At 40.7% G+C, this 23,843-nt stretch overlaps 1 protein-coding gene across 1 annotated transcript in view; it reads left to right on the top strand.

The window, feature by feature from the left end:
* Positions 1-23,843, top strand: part of TFAP2D (transcription factor AP-2 delta) — a 52,758-nt gene that overhangs the window by 5,332 nt on the left and 23,583 nt on the right. The window contains exons 4-6 of the mRNA XM_036315995.1: positions 9,590-9,755; positions 9,924-10,042; positions 22,698-22,839. Of these exons, the coding sequence (XP_036171888.1) occupies positions 9,590-9,755; positions 9,924-10,042; positions 22,698-22,839 (427 nt within the window). The remainder of the gene's footprint in view (positions 1-9,589; positions 9,756-9,923; positions 10,043-22,697; positions 22,840-23,843) is intronic.

Here is a 23,843-nt window from a genome sequence, read left to right as displayed (position 1 = left end):
TGACAGAATCAAAGTTCAAGACAAAAAAAAAAAAAAAAAAAAAAAATCCTTCTCACACCTCCTTCCCCCATCACCACATCCTGGAGCAGAATTTCTGGTCTTTTTTAGTCCTAAATGTGCCAGCCACAGCCTGGGTATTTGAGGTGATGGTGTCAGCTTGAGGCTTTGAAGGATTCTGTGAAAGGCTGGATTCGTTGAGGCTGCAGTGAAGGCTAATGAAACACCAATGTTGTAGCTACCCTTATTTTTCTAAATGTCCTGAACATTTCTTTCTTTAAGGGAGGGTGGGAGGAGGAGGTGGTGTTAACCGCACTGGATAAAGCTTTCTTGTTCCCATCTGTTGAAGAAAACATCTGAATCCAGAGTTACCCATGGAATTGGAAGGGGGGACAAGAGTAGAAAGCTGTTGATTGCGGCTCAGACACTGAAGGGGGCTGCACCTCAGATGTTCCATTTTGACAAAAGGTTTTGAACTATGACATTTTAAAGGCCTGGAGGCAGTGCAGATTTTGCTGGCTTCCCACTTAACTGTACCCAGTGCCTCTGAAGCTTATTTTCCTAGCAAGCTGAGTAACCCGAGGAGCATACAAGGCAAGGGGGACCAGCTGGTATCCCAACTTCATACGAATTAATAAGATGTGGCCTATTCACCAGGACTAATTCCTGCTCCAGGGCTGCAGTTGTCTTTAGTAGCTGAACCACTAAACACTGAGTCACTTCTGATGGCACCAAGTAAATGTCCTTCAGTCACTCTCCCTCTCTTTCAAAGCTCATTTAAAGATTCCAAAAACAAAGGAGAGAGAGAGAGAGAGAGAGAGAGAGATGTATTGATAGACAGCAGTAGGTTCTTTCATGTTTAAACTGCAGGTTTTGCAACCCAATGTCCAGTGTGAAACTCCATTTAAACTGAGGAGGCCAAAAACAAAGAGTGGTTTCCTTTGGGAACTTGAATATTGTCATAGTGGAAGCTTGAAACTTCCGTTAAATGTAAAATAGCTCTTTAATTGTGTTGTTTCACCCAATGGGTATTTGAGAAGTTTTGTTTTTTAATTACTAGTGTTGCTCCATAAATATCTTTTTTAAAATGAGCAATATTAAACCTGTCAGCCAGGCCAATACTGTCATAGTGACATGCCATGACATAGGCCCAAGACTAGTGAAAATTGAGAAAAAATATACATCCTGTTGGGAAGAAGGGTTAAAAGTGCAGGGTGGAAGAAGGGCCAGGTGAAGGAGCTGGTTGCAGTCTGTTGGGGCGGTCACACCAAAGGTGAGGCCAAGCTCTCCCGATGCACGAACATGTCGGTGGTGCTGAAGGACAGCGCCACTAATTAGCGCCCGGAGTCGGCTCCTCCCAGAGCCCAGCTCGCGCTACTGCGGTTTTTTGAGTTCAGCTTGATCACCCTCTCAATTGCTTGGAAATTGCGTCAAATTGTACAATACCTGACAGAGGGTGGGAGTTATTCGAGGTCGAAGGTGGGAGCTAGATAGGAGATGGCTGTGTAATCAGTTGAATTTTCGGAGAGAGTCTTAGGGGACATCCCCACGCCCTCTTCCCCCAAAAGACCAACGTTCTTGGGTAACTACAAGGTCAGAGGGAGCTGCGGTCCTGTCCAATCAGAGCCGCAGAAATGGTCTTCCTTGGGTGATGTTTTCGTATTCTTCTAGGATCCGGTGCCAACTCACTTCACCTAACATATCAGCTCCGAATCTGCTATTTTAAGTCTAATATTGATCTTTTAGGAGCACAGCCTGGCTCCAAAGAAAAAGGGGAGATAACTTGGGGGGTTTGTTTGTATTGTTTGACTAACTCTCTCTGTCTTCCCCCGCCCTGCAAAAGGAGTTCAGAATTTAACTGCTGAGTTTATTCATTTCCTATGTGTCTTAAAGATAGGCCAATTAACTTGGGATAGCCCTGGAGACCAGGGTGTGCTGTCTGTTTACTCTGAACAGATCAATGTGCATGACAATTTACAAACGGATAGCAAGGGTATCAAGGAATTCTTGCATTAAAAGGTGGTGTAGATCCTTCCAGAGCACGCCCAGCGCATCATCTCAGGACTCCCAGTTTTTGAAGAAAAGCTAAGGAAGCCTCTTGTCTCTATTGTCACAGTAGTGCACAGGGTTCCTAATATCAACAGCTCTAGTCACCTTTGTTCTTCATGAACTCATGCTCTCTGCCATGTTGCCTTATTGTGTAATAGCTTAGATGGGAATGCCCGTTTCTCTTCTAACCCATGCCTTACAGGTAACTCTCCCCATGAAACATCATTTCTTGAAAAGCTCAACTTTTCACCATTTTCCTTCTCCTGCTAAGCTCTCGGATAAACTTAACATTTCTAATGATTTCTAGAATTTACTGTGGGAGAAAAAAAAATTGGATTTGACTTCCAAAGACCCCTGAAGAAAGGCAGATCCCTAAATGCCCTACAGGAGTTCTCCAGGGAGAGGTATCCTGTTTTGCAGTGGCGTGTGTGTGTTGGTGGGGAGAGGGAGTTCCAGTTAAAATTTGGCCACTTCTATAGGGAAAGATCAAAATACTCTTTTCCTGACTCACTTTGGTAAGTGGCAGTTACGTTGTGTTTGCCTATAATGAAGGCCCCATCACCAAAGAAAGCGCGGAAGAGGGGGCAGCAGCAAGGTAATTACCACCTAGATAAAATATTTGCCACCGCCTCTGAGGTGCAGCTCCCCGCGCGCTCACTCTCGGTTAATGGTGTGCGCGATTTTGCCCGCAGCTCCGCCACTCGAACCATCAGAACCAATAATCTTTACTTTACCCAGTCCTCGGGTATCGATAGCTTCTCTCGCCTCCGGGCGTCGGCTTTGATATGTTAATATTTCTGAGTAGCAAATTCTGCAGAGATCATATTAATGTTGTACGTACAGAGTGGAGCTTTGCCTTCGTTGAATATTCAGATACTGGATTTCAAAAGGCATCTCTTGAAGAAATGAGGCTTCTATTTACAGGAGTCGTCTGTGTTTTTAATCATTAAAAAAAAAAAAAGGAAAACCCACTCTTCTTTTCCCCAGGAATCTTCTGAGGCTCCCTTATGGCCCCCTCCCCTTTGGCAGGCGCTGGCCCCTTTCTTTCCCTGAGAATTTAATAATAAGAGAACAATGTTGATGACAATGAGGACCACGGTGATGATGAAGCTAATAATGAGGGGACCCAGATTGGAATCGCAGGGGTAGGGGGGCTCCGTTGGGCTGGGCGCTGTGGCCTTCAGAACAGGATGGAGGAGAAATGAGAAAACCCAGTTTTTCCATATTTGGGTGGGAAGTGTCATGTTGGCCCTGGCCTTTTTTTGTGTGAAATCGGGATGGCAAACTCAAAAAAGGAAAAGAAAAAAAAAAAAGAAAAAAGTGAAGAGGGGAAGCGCCCTTGTTTCGCTTTGTGATCACTCTGCCTCGCTGCCCCAGGCTAATTTCAGAAGCTTAAGTACCGCCATAGCCTCTGGGCCACGCAGAGAGGGAGCGGCCGGCCCTGGGCAGGCTGGAGCGCTTTCCGGATTGCCTGTGGCTACACAAAATACAAACTACTTTGAATCAAAACATTTTTGGGGAATTAATATGATCTGAACTCTGCACGTTTTAAGAGCGCCGGAGTTTGTCAGATCGCTTAGAGGTGACTGGCACGCCAGGCGGAGGCATTTAGGCTGCGGCACAAACATTGTCAGATCCGATTTAATTAAAAAAAAAAAAAAGTGCTTCGGTGAAACGGAGCTTAGCATCCATCGCCCATTCTGCCAATAACAGGGTGGGTGGATCTGACCGCTTTTCCCTTCAGAAGCCCCCACGGCTGCCCCCAGGCTGCTGGGCCAGGAGGACCAGCTTTCTCCCGACTTCTCCAGGCCCCCGAACTTTGAGTCAGCCTTTGGGTCTTTCAGCATTTCCTGGAAGGAGTAAGATTGGAGGAGGGTGGGGAGACTTGTGCCTCTTCTTTTGTCAGAGCTTAGGGACTCTCTCTACCTCAATACTCAAAACTCATTTCTATGGCTTATCTATTGTGAAAGTAAGGCCAGGAAAACACCTGGAGCCTCGCTTGCCTCATTAGTCCCCACATACAGATTCCGAATTCAATCACCTTTCCGTGAAGCCTAAAATTCAGATACCAAAAGACCTGGACGTGGTTTGTTGGAAATCTATTTTGTGGGAATGGGGTGGGGGGGCTGCTTTTCCAAAGCCTAATGCCTTCTCCCCAATTTCCTTATTGCTTTGAAAATCACCAAAAGCCAAAGCACTCTATCTTTGGAAAATGGGGATTAACACCGCACCCCCCCACACACACACACACATGATTACACACCCACCGCCACATTAAACTAGTAGGTCTCCCCTGGCAGGCCTCCCTTTCTTTTGTTCTGCCTGGAACCTGCACCGGGAGGAGCGCTTTTCAAACCTGGGGATCCAGTTATACCTGGCATCTCCTCCCCCAAACAAATATCAGCTGAGGCCTGTTTGATTACAATGAAGCCCCCATCCCTTTGTTATTTGATTACAGTTAGTATCAGCTTCCAAGGACTGAGTGTGTGTTGGGGCTGGAGGGGCGAGGGGATTACCTGGGGGGATTTCGATTGAAAAGGGCAAGAGGCTAGAGGGGAAGCCTCCGGGAATGATCCTACCCCATCCCGTTTAAACGTGTGTACCTCGAAGAAATGCACCAGCAGAACAAACTGGGACAGGAAACTCTCGTAATCGCTTACACATTTTTAACGTGTCAGGAAAAAAATCAAAAAACCACGAGCGATCACTGGAGATGAAGAAGGGGAGGAAAAAAATCCCTGCCGTTTGTATTTCTTTCATTTGAATTGTAAACATCTGTTTGGCTGTAAGGCGAACAGAACATTTATTTTGCTCTCAAGATTTGGTCTAATTATGTCAACACCGACCGGCAGCGAGCGGGCGGCGCGGCGGCTTTGGAGAGGCTGCGCGCACCGGCCGCGCGGAAGCCCGGCAGGAGGTATCGATCGCACCTGGAGGACGCGCGGGGCCTCCGGCCGGCGCCCGCTCTGTTCTTGAGGCGGGTGGGGGCCACTCAGAGGGCACCCGTGGCTTAGAGGCAGCTTTGGGGGCGCCAGGGGAGCCGCGGTTCCTTGGAGACGACCGTGGCTGTTTCCTCTGCCCTAATTGCCTGGGATGAGAAGAGGAAAAAGCGCGTTGGCACGTGGCTTTCTAATCCCGAAGCAGCGCAGAAAAGGTGGGTGGGGATCTTGTCACGCTCCGCAGCTCGCACCCAGTGACGTGGTAGTTGCTCAGCGCCATGGTGGGATTGGGTGGCTTTTGCTCAGGGCGCTGAGCATGCGTGTATCCGTTTCCCATTGCACCTCCTCACAGTCTGGGAAAGTAGGTAGAGCAGCTGTGAGCATCCCCATTTTTCAGATGGCCAGACTGAGTTCCAGAGTTACTCGCCTGCAATCGAACGGATCGCTAGTAGGCCAGCCTGTTACTTGCAGCCCAGTCCTCTTTCCACTCCCCCCGCCCCCACCATGCCTGCAGACACAGGGCCAGACTTGTGCAGCCAGTCCACAGAGGGCGCAGCCCCAGCCCCCTGCTTCTTCTAGAGGCCTGGGATCTAACAAGGGCTGCTGGCTGAAGGATCTGCTTCTATTCTTTTGTGCATGACTTTGTCATGCACACACTCAGCCCTTGGCTGACATTTTCCTATAGCGGTGGCAAAGTTAGTCCCTTTTATGATAGCCAAGTCCTAGGCGAGTGGCCTTGAGTAGATAGTCCCTGATTTCTTAGGCTGTTACTATAGCTACACATCTAAGTTTACAGCAGCACTGGAAATAGGACACCCTATCTCCAGGTTTCAGTTTAAAAAACAATGACCTTTATGGAAGTATCGCTTCTCTGCACTATGAACGGAAAAGAGATGTGCTCCAAGAGTTCTGCGTGAGGACCCTGGCTGTGGCAGCAGAGACACCCCTTACCGGAGCGGGATCTAGAATGAATATTACATAATTTCAATAAGAGCTGGCAGGCAACACAGGCACGTGAGGAATTTCAACTAGTAACACTGGGGATAGACGCTGTAAATGGCTGGGCATGGCTGACTCTTGCATGACGCTCCTTCTTTGAAATCTCACCATGGCCATCAGTTGTCTGGATCCCCTTCTAGAATTCCCACCTCCTTGGAACCTTCATTCCAAATGCAGAACTCTGGCTATGTTGACCTATTGCTTTTTAATTCCTCCCTTCAAAATAAACTGGGGAGAATAACAGGAGGTTCCCCATGCTGCTGTAAACTTTACAAGTTGCCAAATCTTTAGCCAGGACAAGAGAGTTCCCTAAGGCTGCAGCAATGCCAAGTATCAAAGCAACAGAAATTCCCTTTAAAGATGCTATGACATAAAAAACAAAAGACTCTAGAGTTGATGGCTAATCTGAATACAAAATAAATCCTCCAGGCAATTTGTGTGTGCATCAAGCATACTCTTAATATGCAGCCTGTATGACTTACCTACTAAATGCTTATCTGAGCATAAGCCAGAAACCCAACCTGGATGCAGGGGAGAAAGACCAAGGGCCCAGAGAGCTAGCGCTTAGCTAGGTAGCTGAACAATGGCTTCCCTGGGAGCAGCTGGTTTTCAGCACATGGGATTTTCCTTTCCCAAAGAGTGCTGCTTCCTATTGGAGAACGCCTAATTTGGCTCCTTTTACAAAAATTATAATATTTTGAATCTTTCTAAATAAGGTTTTAAACCCACTGTACATTAGTAAAGATAGGAAAGGTCTAAAAGTGTGTCCTTTCCTTTAGCAACCAGGAAAACAACACATGTACAGACCCTTTTTTCTCACTCATAATAAACTTGAGATGCATTGGGTGAGCGGTCTTGTGCCCTCAATTGTGTACTGGCTAGTGTACAAGAGAAGGGGCTTTATGTAAGAATATGCATTTGCTTATGATTCATAGTGGCTGTGGGTGGAGGCCCACTTTCAGTAGAGGGCTGGGTGAATTTTGACTATAGATATCATTATGGTTTTTTAAAAATATTTTTGCTTCAGATGACCTCACAGTGACCTAAATTCTAAGGTTCTCAGGTTCTCAGTTCTCATAATATGACACTAAAGCCCAGATTCACTGATACCTAGCTTACTTTCCTGTTCATCTCAATGCTTTCGAAGTCACACCTTTATTTCTAAAATGCATTTTGCATCTGTAGATATAAAGTGAGAGCATAACCAAAAGTATAGTCCTGTTTTTGAGCCCAGAAATCTAGGAGAACTGTATTATTATTATTATCATTATAGTAGTCCCCTCTTATCCTCAATTTTACTTTCCACAGTATCAGTTACCTAAGGTCTACTGCAGTCTGAAAATATTAAATAGAAAATTTCAGAAGTAAACTATTCATGAATTTTAAATTGCATGTCATTCTGAGTAGTGTGATGAAATCCTGTGCCGTCCACTTAGTCCTGCCCTGGACATGAATCACCCCTTGGTCCAGTATATCCATATTACATAGTCTGTCTACTCATTAGTGACTTGGTAGCCATCTAGGTTATCAGATCGACGACTAATCACAGTGCTTGTGTTCAAGTAACCCTTATTTTACTTAATAATGACTCCAAAGTGCAAGAGTAGTGATCCTGGCAATTCGGATATGCCAAAGAGAAGCAGCAAAGTGTGAGTATATATAGGAAAAAATATAGTATATATATAGGGTTCAGTACTATCTGTGGTTTCAGACTTCTACTCAGAGTCTTAGAACATATCCCCTGTGCATAAGGGGGGAATACTGTGCTATTATTTTAAAATTGTTTCTGAGAATGACAGGTGGGGAAGCACAGGTAAATTTGTGTTTCTAGCTCCTGCAGAAGGCATTTGTATGGTTTCCCATGGTGTTGGCCAGAAGTCTAATAATAAAAAAAATTCAGTTTGACAATTAAGATGATGGCCCCTCAGGTTTTAACTGAGAGCAGGTATCCAGGCACGAGCACAGGCAATTTAGCCTAGTGTACAGGGCCCACCTTCCGGCCTGGAGAGGGCTAGCTCCTCTGATGTTCTCACTATCCCCGCTTCTGCCTTTGAGGGACATGCAGGGTGATCACCGGCCACAGAATGCTCAGGGAGAAAGACGTTAGTCCCAGCACTTTGGGGAGAAATTCAGATAACGGTAAGACGGCCAGTAGGAATTCCAGAAAGTACAGGGGTAGAAACACTTTAAGAGTAGGTCAAGGTTAGCCTGTTCTCTCCACCCAGATCCAGGACCCCTTTTCCTTTTTAAACATCCTCCCAGGTTCCTTAGTAACTGTGCCCAGAATCTAAATACCAGAGACTCCAGAGCTGCTCAGTAGGAAGGCAGGAGTATGTGGGAGGCCAGAGGTGAGTACTAGACCAGTGCTTCTCAAACTTTAATGCACACACGAACTACCTGGCGGTCTTTTAAAATGCAGATTCTGACCCAGAAGGTCTGGGCTTGGGCCTGAGATTCTGCATTTCTAAGGAGCTCCTCGGAGATGCCAGTTGAGGACCACCCACTGAGTAAAAAGATTTTGGATAACACTCTGCTGAGCATTTTCTCCCTCTACCTACATTTTTTCCCCCTTCTTTTTTGTCATAGAACTTTAGCCATTTCTGGAGATGAGTCTAAAATAGCTCATAACCGAAGAAATCAAATGTATGCTCAGAAAAGCAAACTTTGAATTTGACTTTGCCAAGGAAGCTCTTCCCTCAGCTTGCTCAGTGAATGGGGGGGTGGGACGCTGAGAGCAGCCTTGGATCCTGGGGCTTTGTAGCCACCTTGTTAGCAGTGTGGACACTGGCTCAGGAATTATGCAGTAAGGGAGGACTGAGCAGCAGGAAACTCTCCCCAGCAAGGATCATCGTGGGTCCTCAGCTCCACTTCAGCTGCCTGAGGTTAGGAAATGTGCTCTTGTTCGTGGAGGAGAGCAGAGCTCCAGGGGCTTCCTGGAGATTATTGGCCACTCACATTTACCGTGTTCCTGTTACTGTATGCTAGGTCATGTGCTGTGCTTGACTGTGTGTGATGATCCCAAGGGTTGACCTATTATCCACCCACATGTGTTGGAAGTTTCTGGAAGTGGGCAAATGAATTTTAGTGGTGCCTGTAGTTGGTAGACATATACAGGAAAGGAGATGGCAGCTCTCAAGCTTTTTGGAAAAGAGCTTTCAAAAATTTTGTCTATATATTAAGTCATGGATAAAATAAATCCATCTATGTGCACACACATACATATACACACAGCCATGGGTAAATAATACCTACCTTTTGCGTGATTAATTGGTGTTTGGAGGTTTTAATTAATTGAAGTGTTTCTTGGCATGCATGATATCAAAATGAACACTGATGGGTCAGCCTACACTCCACAGTATGCTAATTTTTACTTAAGTTAAGATAATCTATCATAAACATCTCCAGTAGATATTTGAAAGACAAAATGTTGAGTGTCATTTGAAAGGACATCTACAGAGCAGCTCTGAGATAATTCAGCTGATGTGCGTGTAAGGAAGGTGTGCGATGCATCCCTGAATCCTGAAGAGAGCCTTGGTGTTAACTGTCTTTCATGCAGTCATCATCTCTCACTGTCATTAATATACAATATGCTTTTTCCTCCAAAGGTGGTACCTGTGTGGTCAACCCCACAGACTTGTTTTGCTCTGTCCCTGGCCGGCTGTCCCTTCTCAGTTCTACTTCCAAATACAAGGTGACCATTGCGGAGGTGAAGAGGCGCCTCTCACCACCCGAATGTCTCAATGCTTCACTCCTGGGAGGCATTTTGAGAAGGTATGTTAAAGTTGTTTTTCAGCCCTGTGGGTCTCCGACACCACACTCCCCAACCCTCAACTCTTACATCTTCTGTCCCATGTTGAATTCCTCAGGTAGTCAAGAGTTCTCATATTTTCCCTCAGAATGTGAATTGTCAAAACTTAGTGTTTGCTTGTGTTTGGACAGAGCAAAGTCCAAGAATGGGGGCCGCTGCCTGAGAGAGAAGCTGGATAGGCTTGGCCTGAACTTACCCGCAGGAAGACGGAAAGCAGCCAATGTTACCCTCCTCACTTCCTTAGTTGAAGGTATGGCTTTTCAGCTCTGCAGAGTAACGATGGAACGTTAGCAATTCTTTGAAGCACAGGGTTATTACATTATGCTGTCTAATTTTTGTCTATGCCAGTGATTTTCAATCTTTTTCATCTCATGGCACACAGAAATTCATTACTAAAATTCTGCGGCGCACCAAAAAATATATTTTTGCTGATCTGATAAAAAAAATAGGCATAATGTTGGTTCATTCACACCAGATAGCTATTATTGTGTTGGCTATTGTAGTTTTATTAATTTGACAATCTAAGGGAAAAGAGGTCAGTGCCCTTGACTGAATAGTCAGGTATTGCGTGTTTTAAAAATTCTTGTGACACACCAGTTGAAAATCGCTGGTCTATACTGTTAAGCAGGATAGTGAACAGTTACAAGCAAAGTTTCCAATTCATCTTAATAATTGCTAAATTGCACTTAATATAAAGATCAGATAATTCATAACATTATTTAATTTATGGATCTCAGCAATAATAGGGAAGAATGCAACAATGGAAGATTGAGGTACTTTAACAAGTATGCCCTAAATAACAGCATCAAAATTGGCTGTACTATTGTCATTTTTATTATTGTTTGCTTTAGAGTTCTGATCAATTTGACTTAAATCATTGTAACTCAGTGCAACATGATCTATAGGGTAAATAATAATTCTTTATAAAGAGCTCAGGGGAGTCTAGGCATGATACTGAGCCTGAGGACACATCATTTGAATCCTAGCAGACATCTATCTCCTAAAGTACCGTGCAGTTCCATGGCTTATGGGTAGAGAAACTGAGTTACAGAAAAGTTAAGGTTAACCAGTGGGGTAGAGACAGAGGTAGAAATATGTTCCCAGAAGTTATTTTTTCCTCCGTTTATCTTTTGTTTCTTCTATGAGTACTAAACTTTGCATATTCTCATTCAATCTTCTTCTAAAAAGAGGTATTATTGAAGTTTCGTTTTAACTCTGTGGGGGAGCTTTTGAATGTTAAAGGAGAGTTCTGTAACCCAGAATGCTATTGTTTTAAATATGAACAAAGAGGCTTTTTTCCAAGAGTCACTTAAGTACTCCTATGGCACTTTTCTTGCATTGGTTGCTCACTTGTCTACAAGGCGCTGTAGGGGGTGAAAAGTAAGTGACACACAAAAACAAGCATCCTGTATTTTTACAGATTACCAATGCATACACTTATTGTACAACTTTGTGAAGTAGCGTGTTCTTGACATTTGTCTTGTCAAAATTGCTTTGGTGACTTTGCTGTTAACCGTTATATTTGCATTGTTCTCTAATTGTAATAATAACAACTACAACAATAATGTTATTGGCCACTAACATTCACTAAGTATTACTGTTACTGTATTCTCTAGCTGTGCTATGTTTGCTTGAGTGAGTTCATACTGCAAGATGACATATGGTACAAGGAGTTGACCAGTCATCCACTCATATGGGTTGGAGGACTGGAAAGAAGGGCAAAACAGAAAAAATGACTAAGGTGTTGATTCTAAAAGGAGAAAGATTTCTGCTCAATTTAAGTGAGAACATCATTAAAATTATAGCTATTTAACACAATTGTTCACGATGTCATGGGAATCGCATGGATAGTGGGACTTGATTGGTTCTTACACCCAATTCTGCAGTGGAATTGACTGAGAGGTTTATTTAAAATGCTTGGACCCCATCCCTTAATCAATTGAAATCATTCTCGGGGGGTATGGCCCAGGCATCTATATTTTTTAAAAACACCCCCAGTGATTCTGATTTAATGAGGGTCATTGCTCTGTTTCCTGAGATCCTTTCCACCACATAGGATGGACTGAGTATGAATTCTCATGAAATTTGTAACTGATGTGAAAAGTAAAGGCCTTAAGAAAGACTTTCCTCCATGGTGTCTGTGAATATACTGGGCAGTACAAACTGAAGAGCCATAAAAGGATATATTCGCAATTCTTATTGATTTTTATAGTAGCCAAAAGCACTGGAGTATCCTGTGTGGGAATCGTCGATCGATGCTAACACAGAGGATGCAGGTTAAATATGTGAGATCCTAGGATGATCTCGTGGTCTTGCCATATACTCCTTCAGCTGCCTCTCACAAAAGTGCCTAACTTGTGTTCTACTCATTTGGTCTCTGCTTACAGAGGAGTCACATCAACCTTTGCTGATGAAGCTTAAGATTTTATTCTTCCCAGATACAACTCAAATTAATTAGATACATTTGAAGTCCCCAAAATACTAATGGTGTAGAGAAATATATCTTTGTTGTTGTTGTTGAATTTCAGGCACTCTGATGGAACTGAGGAAAAGAGAGTTAGGAGCAAAGGGACCTTTTCCATTACTCAACTACTCACATATTACATTATGATCCTCAAATGCACACTGTATTACACACACACACACACACACACACACACACACACACACACACGTTTTAAGTTTCATCACTAACTGCTATGTTTTCTGATATTTTTATTCTATTCCATATATTTGCTTTCTTTTTAAATGCTGATTGTAATCCCACTAAATTTATTTAAAGACTGTTGAATCTTGGGTCATGACCCACAGTTTAAAAAAACAAATTTTAGAACATGAAGAGAGCTTTACATTTGAAGAACAAAGACATTCTGCCTAAATTAAAATAGGGTTCATTGGGCTAGTGGTGACAACTGATGGCTCTTTTCCAGCCAGCAAGATGCCATGTGCTGCGTTAGGCTCAGAGTCCTTGGGATCCTCTGGGTGATGCCAGCTGTATACAGAATAATGGTGACCCAACTCCCATTTATCAATCTCTTGGGATATTGAAATAGTTGATGCTTCTCTTTAGTTCTTTTGTGACCTTGATTCTTTCTGTGCTAACATGGGTCTGATTCTGTTACCTCAGGTTTGTTTTGCTTGTGCAGTGTTAGGTGGTACGTAAATTAAAACCTCACCATGTTACTAGTTGGTGTGAATATAAGGCTTTGAATTAATCATGTCTCTGGGTAATATTGTTCCTCTTCAAGCAAACATTTTTGTAAAAGCCAGCAACATCTTAGATTTTTTTTTCCAAAAAATTTAAAAATCTAGATTTCTATTCATCAAAAATGGTCCCTCAGCTTTCTTATATTCGCTAAAGGCTCAGTCCACAGATTCGTGCACTGGTGGGGTCCCCCGGCCTGGTCTGCATCCTCTCGAAATCCAGGATCCCACGGGGGATGTCAGAGAGTAGGCTTTGGCCTGATCCCTGCAAGCCATCACTTGAACTCTCTGACACAACTTACTTGCCCGAATTTAGGATCGCATTACATCTTGGTTTGTTTCTCTTTTCTGATTATCAACAGTGTCTCATGTAGTTTCAATAGGGCGTCCATTTAGTCATTCATTCAGTCAGTTATAAGGTTACCCTACAAACCCTTTTTTTCTAGTCCAAACATACCAACTAAAGGTAAGAGAAAGGAATGCTATCACTTGGTGCTATTTCCCTGTTTTCTTTAATACCGAGCCTATGCAATTGCATTGCCAGGAAACCAGGAAAAAGAACAACCAACTTGACAATGAATTCTTTCCCATAGAAGAGGCAGTAGCAAGTGGAGGTACATCACATTTGCTTGATATGTGATTAGTTCATGGCTTTTTACTTTAAGAAGAGGTATTGTTCACTGCTTGAGGCTTCTAGGATTCAAACACTAACATTCTTTTGCCAAGAATTTTGATAATGCATGCACAGCGCATGCTTACCATCAGTTGCTCTTCTCAAGGGATTGAGAACAAAGCTGATAGTCTCATTGCCTTTTATATAGGTACCACAGTGGGTGTTTAATGGACAGTGGAGCTTAAGGCTAATTTCCAGGGACTCATGGCAATTATAGGTTTAAGGACTATCATCCCCAAATAACTCCTCCACTACCCATTTCAGACATCACATCCCACATTGTCCTTCCTTTGGGATAAAGATTTTCAGCTTTCTTCTAAAACTATACATGATATAAACAGGATAATAAATGGGCTCTTTGTCATCATAACTCTAATTGGTGCTTGTTTAGTCAGACAATCCCCTGGAAGACCTCAGTCATGAGAGTCTCTGGTTTTCCCATTGGCACCCAAACGCTCTAGCATTGGGCTGTGCATTTCACAGCTGTCAATGGAATTGGGCTCAATAAAGTAATGCTAGTAAAGCCTGTGTTACACATTCATTTCAAGGTCTCGGAAAATGGCTTCCCCCCCCCCAGGCCAATAGGTATTATTTCATCTGTAAATTTTTTTTCTTGTTTTTAATATATTTTTATTGATTTCAGAGAAGAAGGGAGAAGGAGGGAGAGATAGAAACATCAATGATAAGAGAAAATCATTGATCGGCTGCCTCCTGCATGGCCCCTACTGAGGATCAAGCTCGCAACCTGCCTGCCCTCAGCAGCCGTGGTCTTGCCAGGGGCCCAGTGGCTCCCAAGAACAATCTGACCACTCTCATTCGAGAGGCCGCCATCATCACTTACCAAATGCTTCCACATAATTGGGTCTATTCCTGAACTTTCAGTTCTCATATGTCAAGATAACTACCCACAGTAGCTTTATAAAATATTTAAACATCTGATAAGGGCAAGTCTCCAAGCAGAACCATCAGCGCTAGGAATCCAGAGGACCTACCCAGTGGGCCGACTGGGCACTTCCCAGGTAGAGTCTTCCCTGGCCTGGCCAAAAAAAAAAAAATTGCCCTAACCAGGAATCAAACCGTGACCTCCTGGTTCATAGGTCGACGCTCCACCACCTACCCATGGCAGCCGGGCTATAAATTTCTTATTCTAAGTTATAGAATAATTTCTATCTGAGAGACGCTGCTTTGATAAATGGTATTAGTGAGAACTAGTATTTATCAGAATTTTCAATAATCACAATGAAACAGAGATTGTATCATACAATGTTATGAACAAATAGACACCTTCTTAGATGATCTTAAACCATTTACTTACTTCTTAATATTACCCGAATCTCTGATTTCATTCATTTTTAGGGGGAAGAGGTTGAGGCAGAGGAAATAGGCTACTACGCATATGACTTTGTGTTTGACAGAGTGTCCTTACATTCCCGCTTCTCATGGTGACTGTGGCAGAAAAGGCCAATGTGTTGAAGCCACTATTGCCCCCTTTGGTCCAGCTCATTACACATTGCTGTAAGCTGTAATGCTCACTAAAGACATGTCTCTGCATTATTTTCCTTGTGATTTCATTTTCTTTTTTCTGTTACTGTCATTCAAACTTTATGCCTCAACTAATATGCTTTTCAACCACTCTGTTCTGCTTTTCTCCCAATATTCACATTTATCAACATTCCTACATGTTCTAATAAAAGTGCAATTGTTATTATTGATGTCTAACTCCTACTGAGCAGCAGTGGATGTTTTGGAATTGTTCATGTTTTAATTTACAACAGATGTTTGAGTTTAGAATTAAATGTAAGAACAGGGCCAGAGAGTAAGTTTGCTTTGAATTCATATCATTTTAAATAGATAATTTATACAAATGGTAAAAAATACAAAAGTTGAAAAAGAATATATAGTGAATTACCTCCTTTTTTCTTTGTTCTTCAATCATTCAGTTCCCCTCCTGGAAGAAAACAAATGTCACCAGTTACTCTATTCCTTTCCAATGACATATGAGTATATGCATGGGTTTTTTACTATACGCACTTTCTGCTTGTTGAGTTTGTTTTTTTTTTATCTTAGTGTTCTTTTTTTTTTTTTTTTAGTGATTATAAGTTGTCCATTCTTGAAAACACTCATGGCATTCTATTGTTTGAGTGCATTGTAATTTATTTAACCAGTGCCCTACTGAATTTCATATAGGTGTTTTTAATCTTCAGCTATTACAAACAGTGCTGTACAATGAGTAACCTCACACTTAAATGTAAATAATTCTGCAGATATGCAAGCACATCTATTCAATAAATTCTTAGGGATGTGTTACAGGGCTAAAGGATATTTACATTTGTAATTTCAGAAGCTTATGGAAGATTGTTCTCCATAGTGGTTTTATTTTATTTATTTTTTTAAAAAAATATATATTTTATTGATTTTTCACAGAGAGGAGGGGAGAGGGATAGAGAGTTAGAAACATCGATGAGAGAGAAACATCGATCAGCTGCCTCCTGCACACCCCCCACTGGGTATGTGCCTGCAACCAAGGTACATGCCCTTGACCGGAATCGAACCTGGGACCCTTCAGTACGCAGGGCAATGCTCTATCCACTGAGCCAAACCGGTTAGGGCACCATAGTGGTTTTAAATTTAGAATCCCATCAGCAATGGGGGTAAGAAGTATTGATATGATAGTACTTCCCTCTACTATAATCCAAGCAGGATACTGTCAATTTTTTAATTTTTGCTAATTTGATTGATTATAAAAAAGGCTACCTACACTATGAAGGAAGATGAGTTGTGTATATTTTTAGGAAAATTTTATGAGCTTTTCTATATGTTCATTTACTTTATCCTTATGGGATGAGTTTGTATATTTTCCTCATTGATGCATAAATACTCATTATATATCAGAAAAATTGGCTGTATGTCTCTGATATGAATTGTAAAGTTTCTCCACTCCTGGCTTTGGTTTATCTGTTTGCTGTTTGTCTGTTTGGTTTGTTTGTTTGATTTGTTTATGTCTATGTCCTGCAGAACTTTTTGATGTTAATATAATCATATTTCTCATCTATTTCATTCCATGGCTTTTAGTTTTTATTATCATACTTTAAAAGGCCTTTTTTAAAAAATCCCATTTCATCTTCTAATTACTTTGTGGTTCTCTTTTATGTTTAAATCTTTGATGTATCTAGACTTTGTTTTGTTGTTGGATGTATGTTATAGACCCAATTTTATTTTATTTTTCCCCATATGGCCACCCAGTTGTCTCCACACTGGGTGTTGATAATCCATTTTTTCCTCACTAGTATGAAAAGCAAACTTAATCTTACACAAAATCTCCCTACACAAATATACTTTTTCAATAGACTGATGGCTTTGTTTCCCTGATATTGCTGTCTCCACTTCTACCATCACATGTTCTTTTTTTTGTTTCTAGAGTTTATACTATATCAGCCAAATAATAAGGCAGAACTTCTCATGCAAGAGCCCAGATATAGGCAGGGACAGTTTAATATTACCTCTGTAATGACTGCCTTCCCTTTGAATAAGCCACAGATTCCTTGTATTTGGGGGAGACGTATAGTCAATTCCTACATAATACTTTCCCTTAGGGCAGTGGTTCTCAACACTGGCTTGTGATTACTGCAGGAGCTTTCAAAAAATGCAGACGCCCTGACTCCAGAGAATAACTGATATGGGGTAGAACACTGACTTAAAAAAAAAAGGACACATAGCCCAGCCGGAGTGGCTCAGTGGCTCAATGGTTGGATGTTGACCTATGAACTAGGAGGTCATGGTTCAGTTCCCAGTCAGGGCATATGCCTGGGTTGCGGGCTCAACCCCCAGTGTGGGGCATGCAGGGGGCTGCCAATCAGTGATTCTCTCTTATCATTGATATTTCTATCTCTCTCTCCCTCTCCCTTCCTCAATAAAAATATATTTTTTAAAAGACACATAAACCATAAACTCTCAGGTTATGGAAGTAGCAAGGGTTGAAAAACAATGCCTTCAACTATAGTCTATTAAGTGGCTCTACTAATAAGACAATATACTCTATTTCTATGGGTTTGCTATATATTTTGCTCTTTGTAGCAATTCTCTTTTGTTCTACCTTTTCACTATATGCTTTGGAAAGGGTGCCTCACAAGACTATTATTTCAATTAACCAAAAAATATTTCAAAGCTTTTTCATTGAACAAATGTTCACTGAGTACTTATTATGAATTAGATGCTGTGCCAAGTGTGGAATGGTGAACAAAATTATCTCTTTGAAAAATTAAGTGTTGGAATTCAAACAAAGTCATCATTAAGCTAGGGAACCTGCCGCATAATAAGGCACCTGTCTATATTTTACACTGTATGACATAGAGTGTTGTAGAGTATATTGCTTTCAGAATACTTTGGGGAAACCTATAACAGATATATTAACTTTGTCCTGCAGCTCTAGGGTTTACTGTAGCTGGATATCATAAGATAATTTGTTTTTTTGTTTTCAATCCTCACCTGAGGATATTGTCTCCATTGATTTTTAGAGTAGAATAGAAGGGCAGGAGGAGGCGGGGAGAGAGAGAGAGAAACATTGATGTGAGAGAGACACAGCAATTGGTTGCCTCCCACACACACCTTAGTTGGGGCTGGGGATTGAACCTGCAACTGAAGTATGTTCCCTTGACCAGGAATCAAACCTGTGACCCTTTGGTCCAAGGTCAATGCTCTAGCCACCGAGCTAACCGGACAGGACATAAGATAATTTATTTAATGTAATATCCAGGTTTAAACATATTCTCAGATTTGCTTTCTAATAGGTACTTTCTTGAATAATCCCAAAGGTAGACTTAATTGTGCTCTTGCCCAGTACATGTAAATAAGACTGAAATCAGAAATATGTGACTGGGATTAAACACATATGAATTTTTCCATTTAGTTAATAACATTGGGTAGTGCAATACTAAGTTAAACCTGAATTGTTTTTAAGGCAATATTTATAGTGATAGTTGGTAAGAATTATCTAGTGAATAACAATTAGAAATGTCCTTTAGTACAAATTAGTTTTAGATATTGATATTTAGTTGCCTAAAGTACACTTCCCCCTAAAGTACAATAATTTTAAAAGAAGGAATAAGCCCGAATGACCATATAAAAAGTTGAAAATCAGGTGTATTTCCTTTTTGTTAAAAATGCATTTAGATCTGCTTCTGGTAAAATACTGTGGGAACCCAGAATCTCAACAAAATGAGCAATCAACTCTCCTCAGAAAACATTTTCCCATTAACTTTCTACTAAGGTGGGAGCAGCTGTACTTGTGAATACGTATGGGGGTAGACAGGAAAATGTTTTGGGCCCATTATGGACCACACTTTTCACTGTAAGTTACTGTACTTGCTTGTTGCCCATGTGGGTGTTTTTTTGTTTTGTTTTGTTTTTAATTGATTTCAGAGAGAGAAAGGGAAAGGGAGAGGGTGATAGAAACATCAATGATGAGAGAGAATCATCTATCAGCTGCCTCCTGCACGCCCCCTACTGGGGATTGAGCCCACAACCCGGGCATGTGCCCTGACCGTGACCTCCGGGTTCATAGGTCGAGGCTCATCCACTGAGGCACACCAGACGGGCCCATGTGGGCGTTTTGATCCACCACAGAGACAGGGATGCTTGTAGATGTCTATTTTCACGAACCAGTCAAATAACCTAGCAATTTATTCCTATGCTTTTGTGATCCTGATATTTCTATTTTTTTAAACCTGTTGACTCTAATATATCTGCTGTACAGCATTTAAATATAGATTTGTCATCCTTACTGAATATCACGTGTATTTTAACTCACAGATCCACTTCCTCATTCATTCTTGGGTCCTCAACACACGAAGCTTTGGTGGCACGATGCACACATTTTAACTACATAGCAGAGTGTCTTCACTTGCCACCTCTTTTCATGCAGCATCACTGTACATCCAGTAACAATGTTACATCACAAGCAGGAAGAAGCAGTAAACAGAACTGAGGAAGGAAGGATCTGGCTGTCAGGATAAATGTAAATAGCAGCTGTTCCAGTCAAACTGTTTTTAAAGCGACCACACGGTGAGAGCTTTGCATAAAATGGGCCAGAACTATATGCCATTATAACATCCTTTTAAGAAAATATCTTTGTGCCATTTTTTTTGCCAAATATGCACACATGTCCTCTCCTAATTGGTTAGGGTGATAAACTGCTGGTATTAAGCACCTTAAAAATATGGCTTGTACATTGCAATGTTATTCAAAACTGCGGCCCTTCAATAACTAGCACTACCCAGACTAATCGGTATAGAGACCCTTCCCATTTAGTTATGTCACCTTTCTATTTAAAATGGAGGAAAGAAAATGATGTTTTCTAGCACATGAATATAAAAATCTTAACTAAGATTTATATGTTGCAGCTGCGTTGAAACAGAATACAGAGGGTACGGGGGGGGGGGGGGCGGATCGTGATGAGATAGTCCGCCAAACATTGTCTGATCGAACATGTTTACCTCATGGTAATATTTATACTATGTATTGAACTAGACTCTTCTAAGACCTAGAACAGGACTTCTCACATTGCAGAAATAATGATTTTTTAAAAAGTTGTTAAACACTCAGTGAATGGATAAAAAGAACGAATGACAACATTAGTGTCTATTGGTAACGTAAATAAAAATTAAACACACTTGCATACATATGAGTCTAATTTTAATGCTTGTTTAATATTTGTACACATTGAAACTTCATATCAGGATATTAACTAATCTGCATATAAATGTACTTTTCTGTCAAATAAACAGGACAAAACCCCCACCAGTTTCTCTTTACTCAATAGGTATAAATCATAGAAATAAACCAGCATTCAATAGTTTTTAGCCTTGTTCCTCGTTAATATACATCAGGGAAAACTTTTGAGATAAAAGCTTTTAGGAAAAGACTATAAACAAATATTGAACTGATTTAATTGCATAATGCTGAAGTCTTTAGGGAGATGTATACTGAGGTTTATAATTTACTCTGAAATGCATCAAAAATAATATGGATTGATGAATGAGTAGAGATAAAGAAAGGTGAGTGGATATTGATAAAGCAAGTAAAATATTAAGGGTGGACATAAGTTAATTCACTGTCAAAGTCTTTCAACTTTGCAATATGTTTGAATTTTTTTATAATTAAAATGTTTGAAAAAAATTCTTATGAATGTATTTACTTTTTTCCCCTGTAGCATTTTTAGTTGTAATAAAGGCAAGGTGTCCAAGAATAATTTAAGATAAAATTACTCTTAGGATTATATTTTCTCAGTTCTATATTATCCTAAAATGTTTCCCTGTTTTCTATTATTGGTAATTTTCTTTGTCCTTAATTATAAATGAGTTTCCCAACCTGAAAAATTATTATTTTTCATTTCCAAAGAAAATGAATATATTTACTGAGCAAAATATATGAAAGTTTCATTAATATTAACTAGCCTATTTTGTATATTTACTTTGTATAACTATAAACTATTCCTACTCTATAATAATATTAACCATTTTTACTTCTTTCTGGTATTAAATTATCCACTACTCTGTTATTCTATGAGTATAAAGCAGGATTAAATCCATTACATCTTAGACCAGTGATGGCGAACCTATGACATGTGTGTCAGAGGTGACACCCGAACTCATTTTTTTGGGTTGATTTTTCTTTGTTAAATGGCATTTAAATATATAAAATAAATATCAAAAATATAAATCTTTGTTTTACTATGGTTGCAAATATCAAAAAATGTCTATATGTGACATGGCACCAGAGTTAAGTTAGGGTTTTTCAAAATGCTGACACACCAAGCTCAAAAGGTTCGCCATCACTGTCTTAGACTGTTACTTTGGCTAATCACCATACAAACATCATATGATTTGGACATCAAGCCTGACTTTTGAAAATTTTTCATGGCAAAATTTGATTGACCTGATGGCTGTCAGATCACCTTCACCTCCTTTGAACTTACCTGAAACATTTTATTTCTAACACTCATTTGATACTTGTAAGACAACAGCTTGTATTATATATAATGTCAACTATGTCAACAAACATGTACAGATTATAGATATTACTTCTATAGGTGCAATATAAATTATAAAGTGCTAATATAGTGTTTTTGTGTTTGTTGTTATTGCTGTGACTAGTATTTGGTATGGTTGTCACCTTCCTATAAACAGGGGTGATCTTTGATGTCCTTTTGTATCCCCCATTACTCTTACCTAGCACTGTACCTTGAACAAAGTAGGTAGTGAAAGCTTGCTTTTTAAATGTTTTTAATGGTTGAGTAAGAGTTGGCTTGATTGAGCTTTAAAAATACTGCTGTTTTCCAGACCGAAGTCCATCAGTAAATCTTTACCAATAAACCATTTTTGCCCCATGTCTTAAAAATGTACTTGGGTTTAAGATTTTATGAAAGAACCAAAGTTATTTATGATTTTATTATACTGATGAAGTATCAAATATTTTGTAATGTACTTAAGAAGCATCGTTAGCAACATGATATGAAACCAATAGAATTCATTTATCTCACTTTCCCAAGTGTTCCAGCTTCTTTGGAAAATCATTTAGATCCTTTGCCAATATTTTGATAGGTCCCCTGGAAAAGATAGCTGAATATTTCAGATATACTGAGAATGGGCTGTAGGTTGAGCAGCAACAAGATGACATACCCACGAAGCTTGTTCCCAAGGGCATTAATTAATGCCGCTGAATCTCAGATGTCAGTCTGGCCTAATGGCCAGCGCCTCAAGGGGTGTCAAAACTCCTAGACTGCGGTTCTGGGTTTTCCCCTTGATTTTCCACATACCCCTACCTGGTAAGTAGCTTTTGTTCCTCAGTTTCTCCTCATCATACCCATCTTACTCCATCCCCCCAAAGGTCCTTTCCCTGGGATTATTCAGAATGAACAGGAAAAATGATCCATCTGACCACAACCAGGAATGAGGCGTGAGGAAAATATAAGGCACTTCTCTTCCTGAGTTTGGTCAGTCCTGAGAAACTGACTTTTATTGTCTGCCAACAGGGGAGGCTTTACACTTGGCGCGGGATTTTGGCTACACTTGTGAGACAGAGTTTCCAGCCAAAGCCGTAGGAGAGCATCTTGCCAGACAACATATGGAACAGAAAGAACAGACAGCAAGAAAAAAGATGATCCTAGCGACCAAGTAAGCCAACGGGGAAGCCCCTATGCCGCTTTATTCTCAGTGTTTCCATTTTCTATGAAGTGGGGAGGCACTCAGAAAGAGAAAACACCTTCATAATTTCTTATGGTTTCATGGTGCGTATTCTAAAACAGAGAAATCCTTCTCCCTGTCCTCCTTCTGCAGGAATGGTTGTATAACTGTTCACCACTACCACCACAGCCGCCTTTAACATTCCAAACACAAGTCCATTTTCTTGGGAGCTTCTGTCACTCTGTTGAAGTGTCTGGGAGTCGGTGTATTCAAACTGATGCGGAGGTCTTGTTTTCACACGAATAAATGTTAAAAGAACTTGAGAGAAGAGAAGTACTTCTATATTTGTCAAAGTTATGCTGAGGCATCTGCCGTAGAGTAGTAGCTTCAACTTGGGAGTTGTATTTTCTTTCTACCTGGGATCTAAATCATGTATATTATGTAGGTGATATTTTGACCTTTGACTTCAAAAATATTGTGAAAACATGTACTTTTCTTTGATTCTTCTGCCCATAGCTGAACATTTGCAGACATTAAATATCAAGCAAAAATTTAATTCTCTAGTTTCAATGACCTTATTTTACATGAAGTATACAGGCCATAAATGTCTAGAAATTAGATCAGAGCCTTTATAATTTTTTTCTTTTTTGGTTATTTATATCCATCCATCTTCTTATTAGATAATGTGAAATGAGAATTAAGAATCTGAGACAACCTGGCTGGTGTGGCTCTGTGGTTGAGCGTTGACCTATGAACCAGGAGGTCACGGTTCGATTTCCAGTCAGGGCACCTGACATGCAGGAGGCAGCTGATCAATGATTCTTTCTCATCGTTCATGTTTCTATCTCTCTCTCTCTCTCTCCCTTCCTCTCTGAAATCAATAAAAAATATATTTAAAAAAGAAGAATCAGAGACAACAGAGTTATAGCAAACATATACAGTACTAGTAGTCATCAAATTAAGTAGATAAAGTAAAGGATGTGTAGGAATAACAC

Source organism: Myotis myotis, unplaced genomic scaffold (genome assembly GCF_014108235.1).
Source record: "Myotis myotis isolate mMyoMyo1 unplaced genomic scaffold, mMyoMyo1.p scaffold_m19_p_7, whole genome shotgun sequence".
Taxonomy (NCBI): Eukaryota; Metazoa; Chordata; class Mammalia; order Chiroptera; family Vespertilionidae; genus Myotis; species Myotis myotis.
The sequence above is the reverse complement of the archived record's forward strand: the minus strand, read 5'-3'. Positions and strand labels throughout refer to the sequence as shown.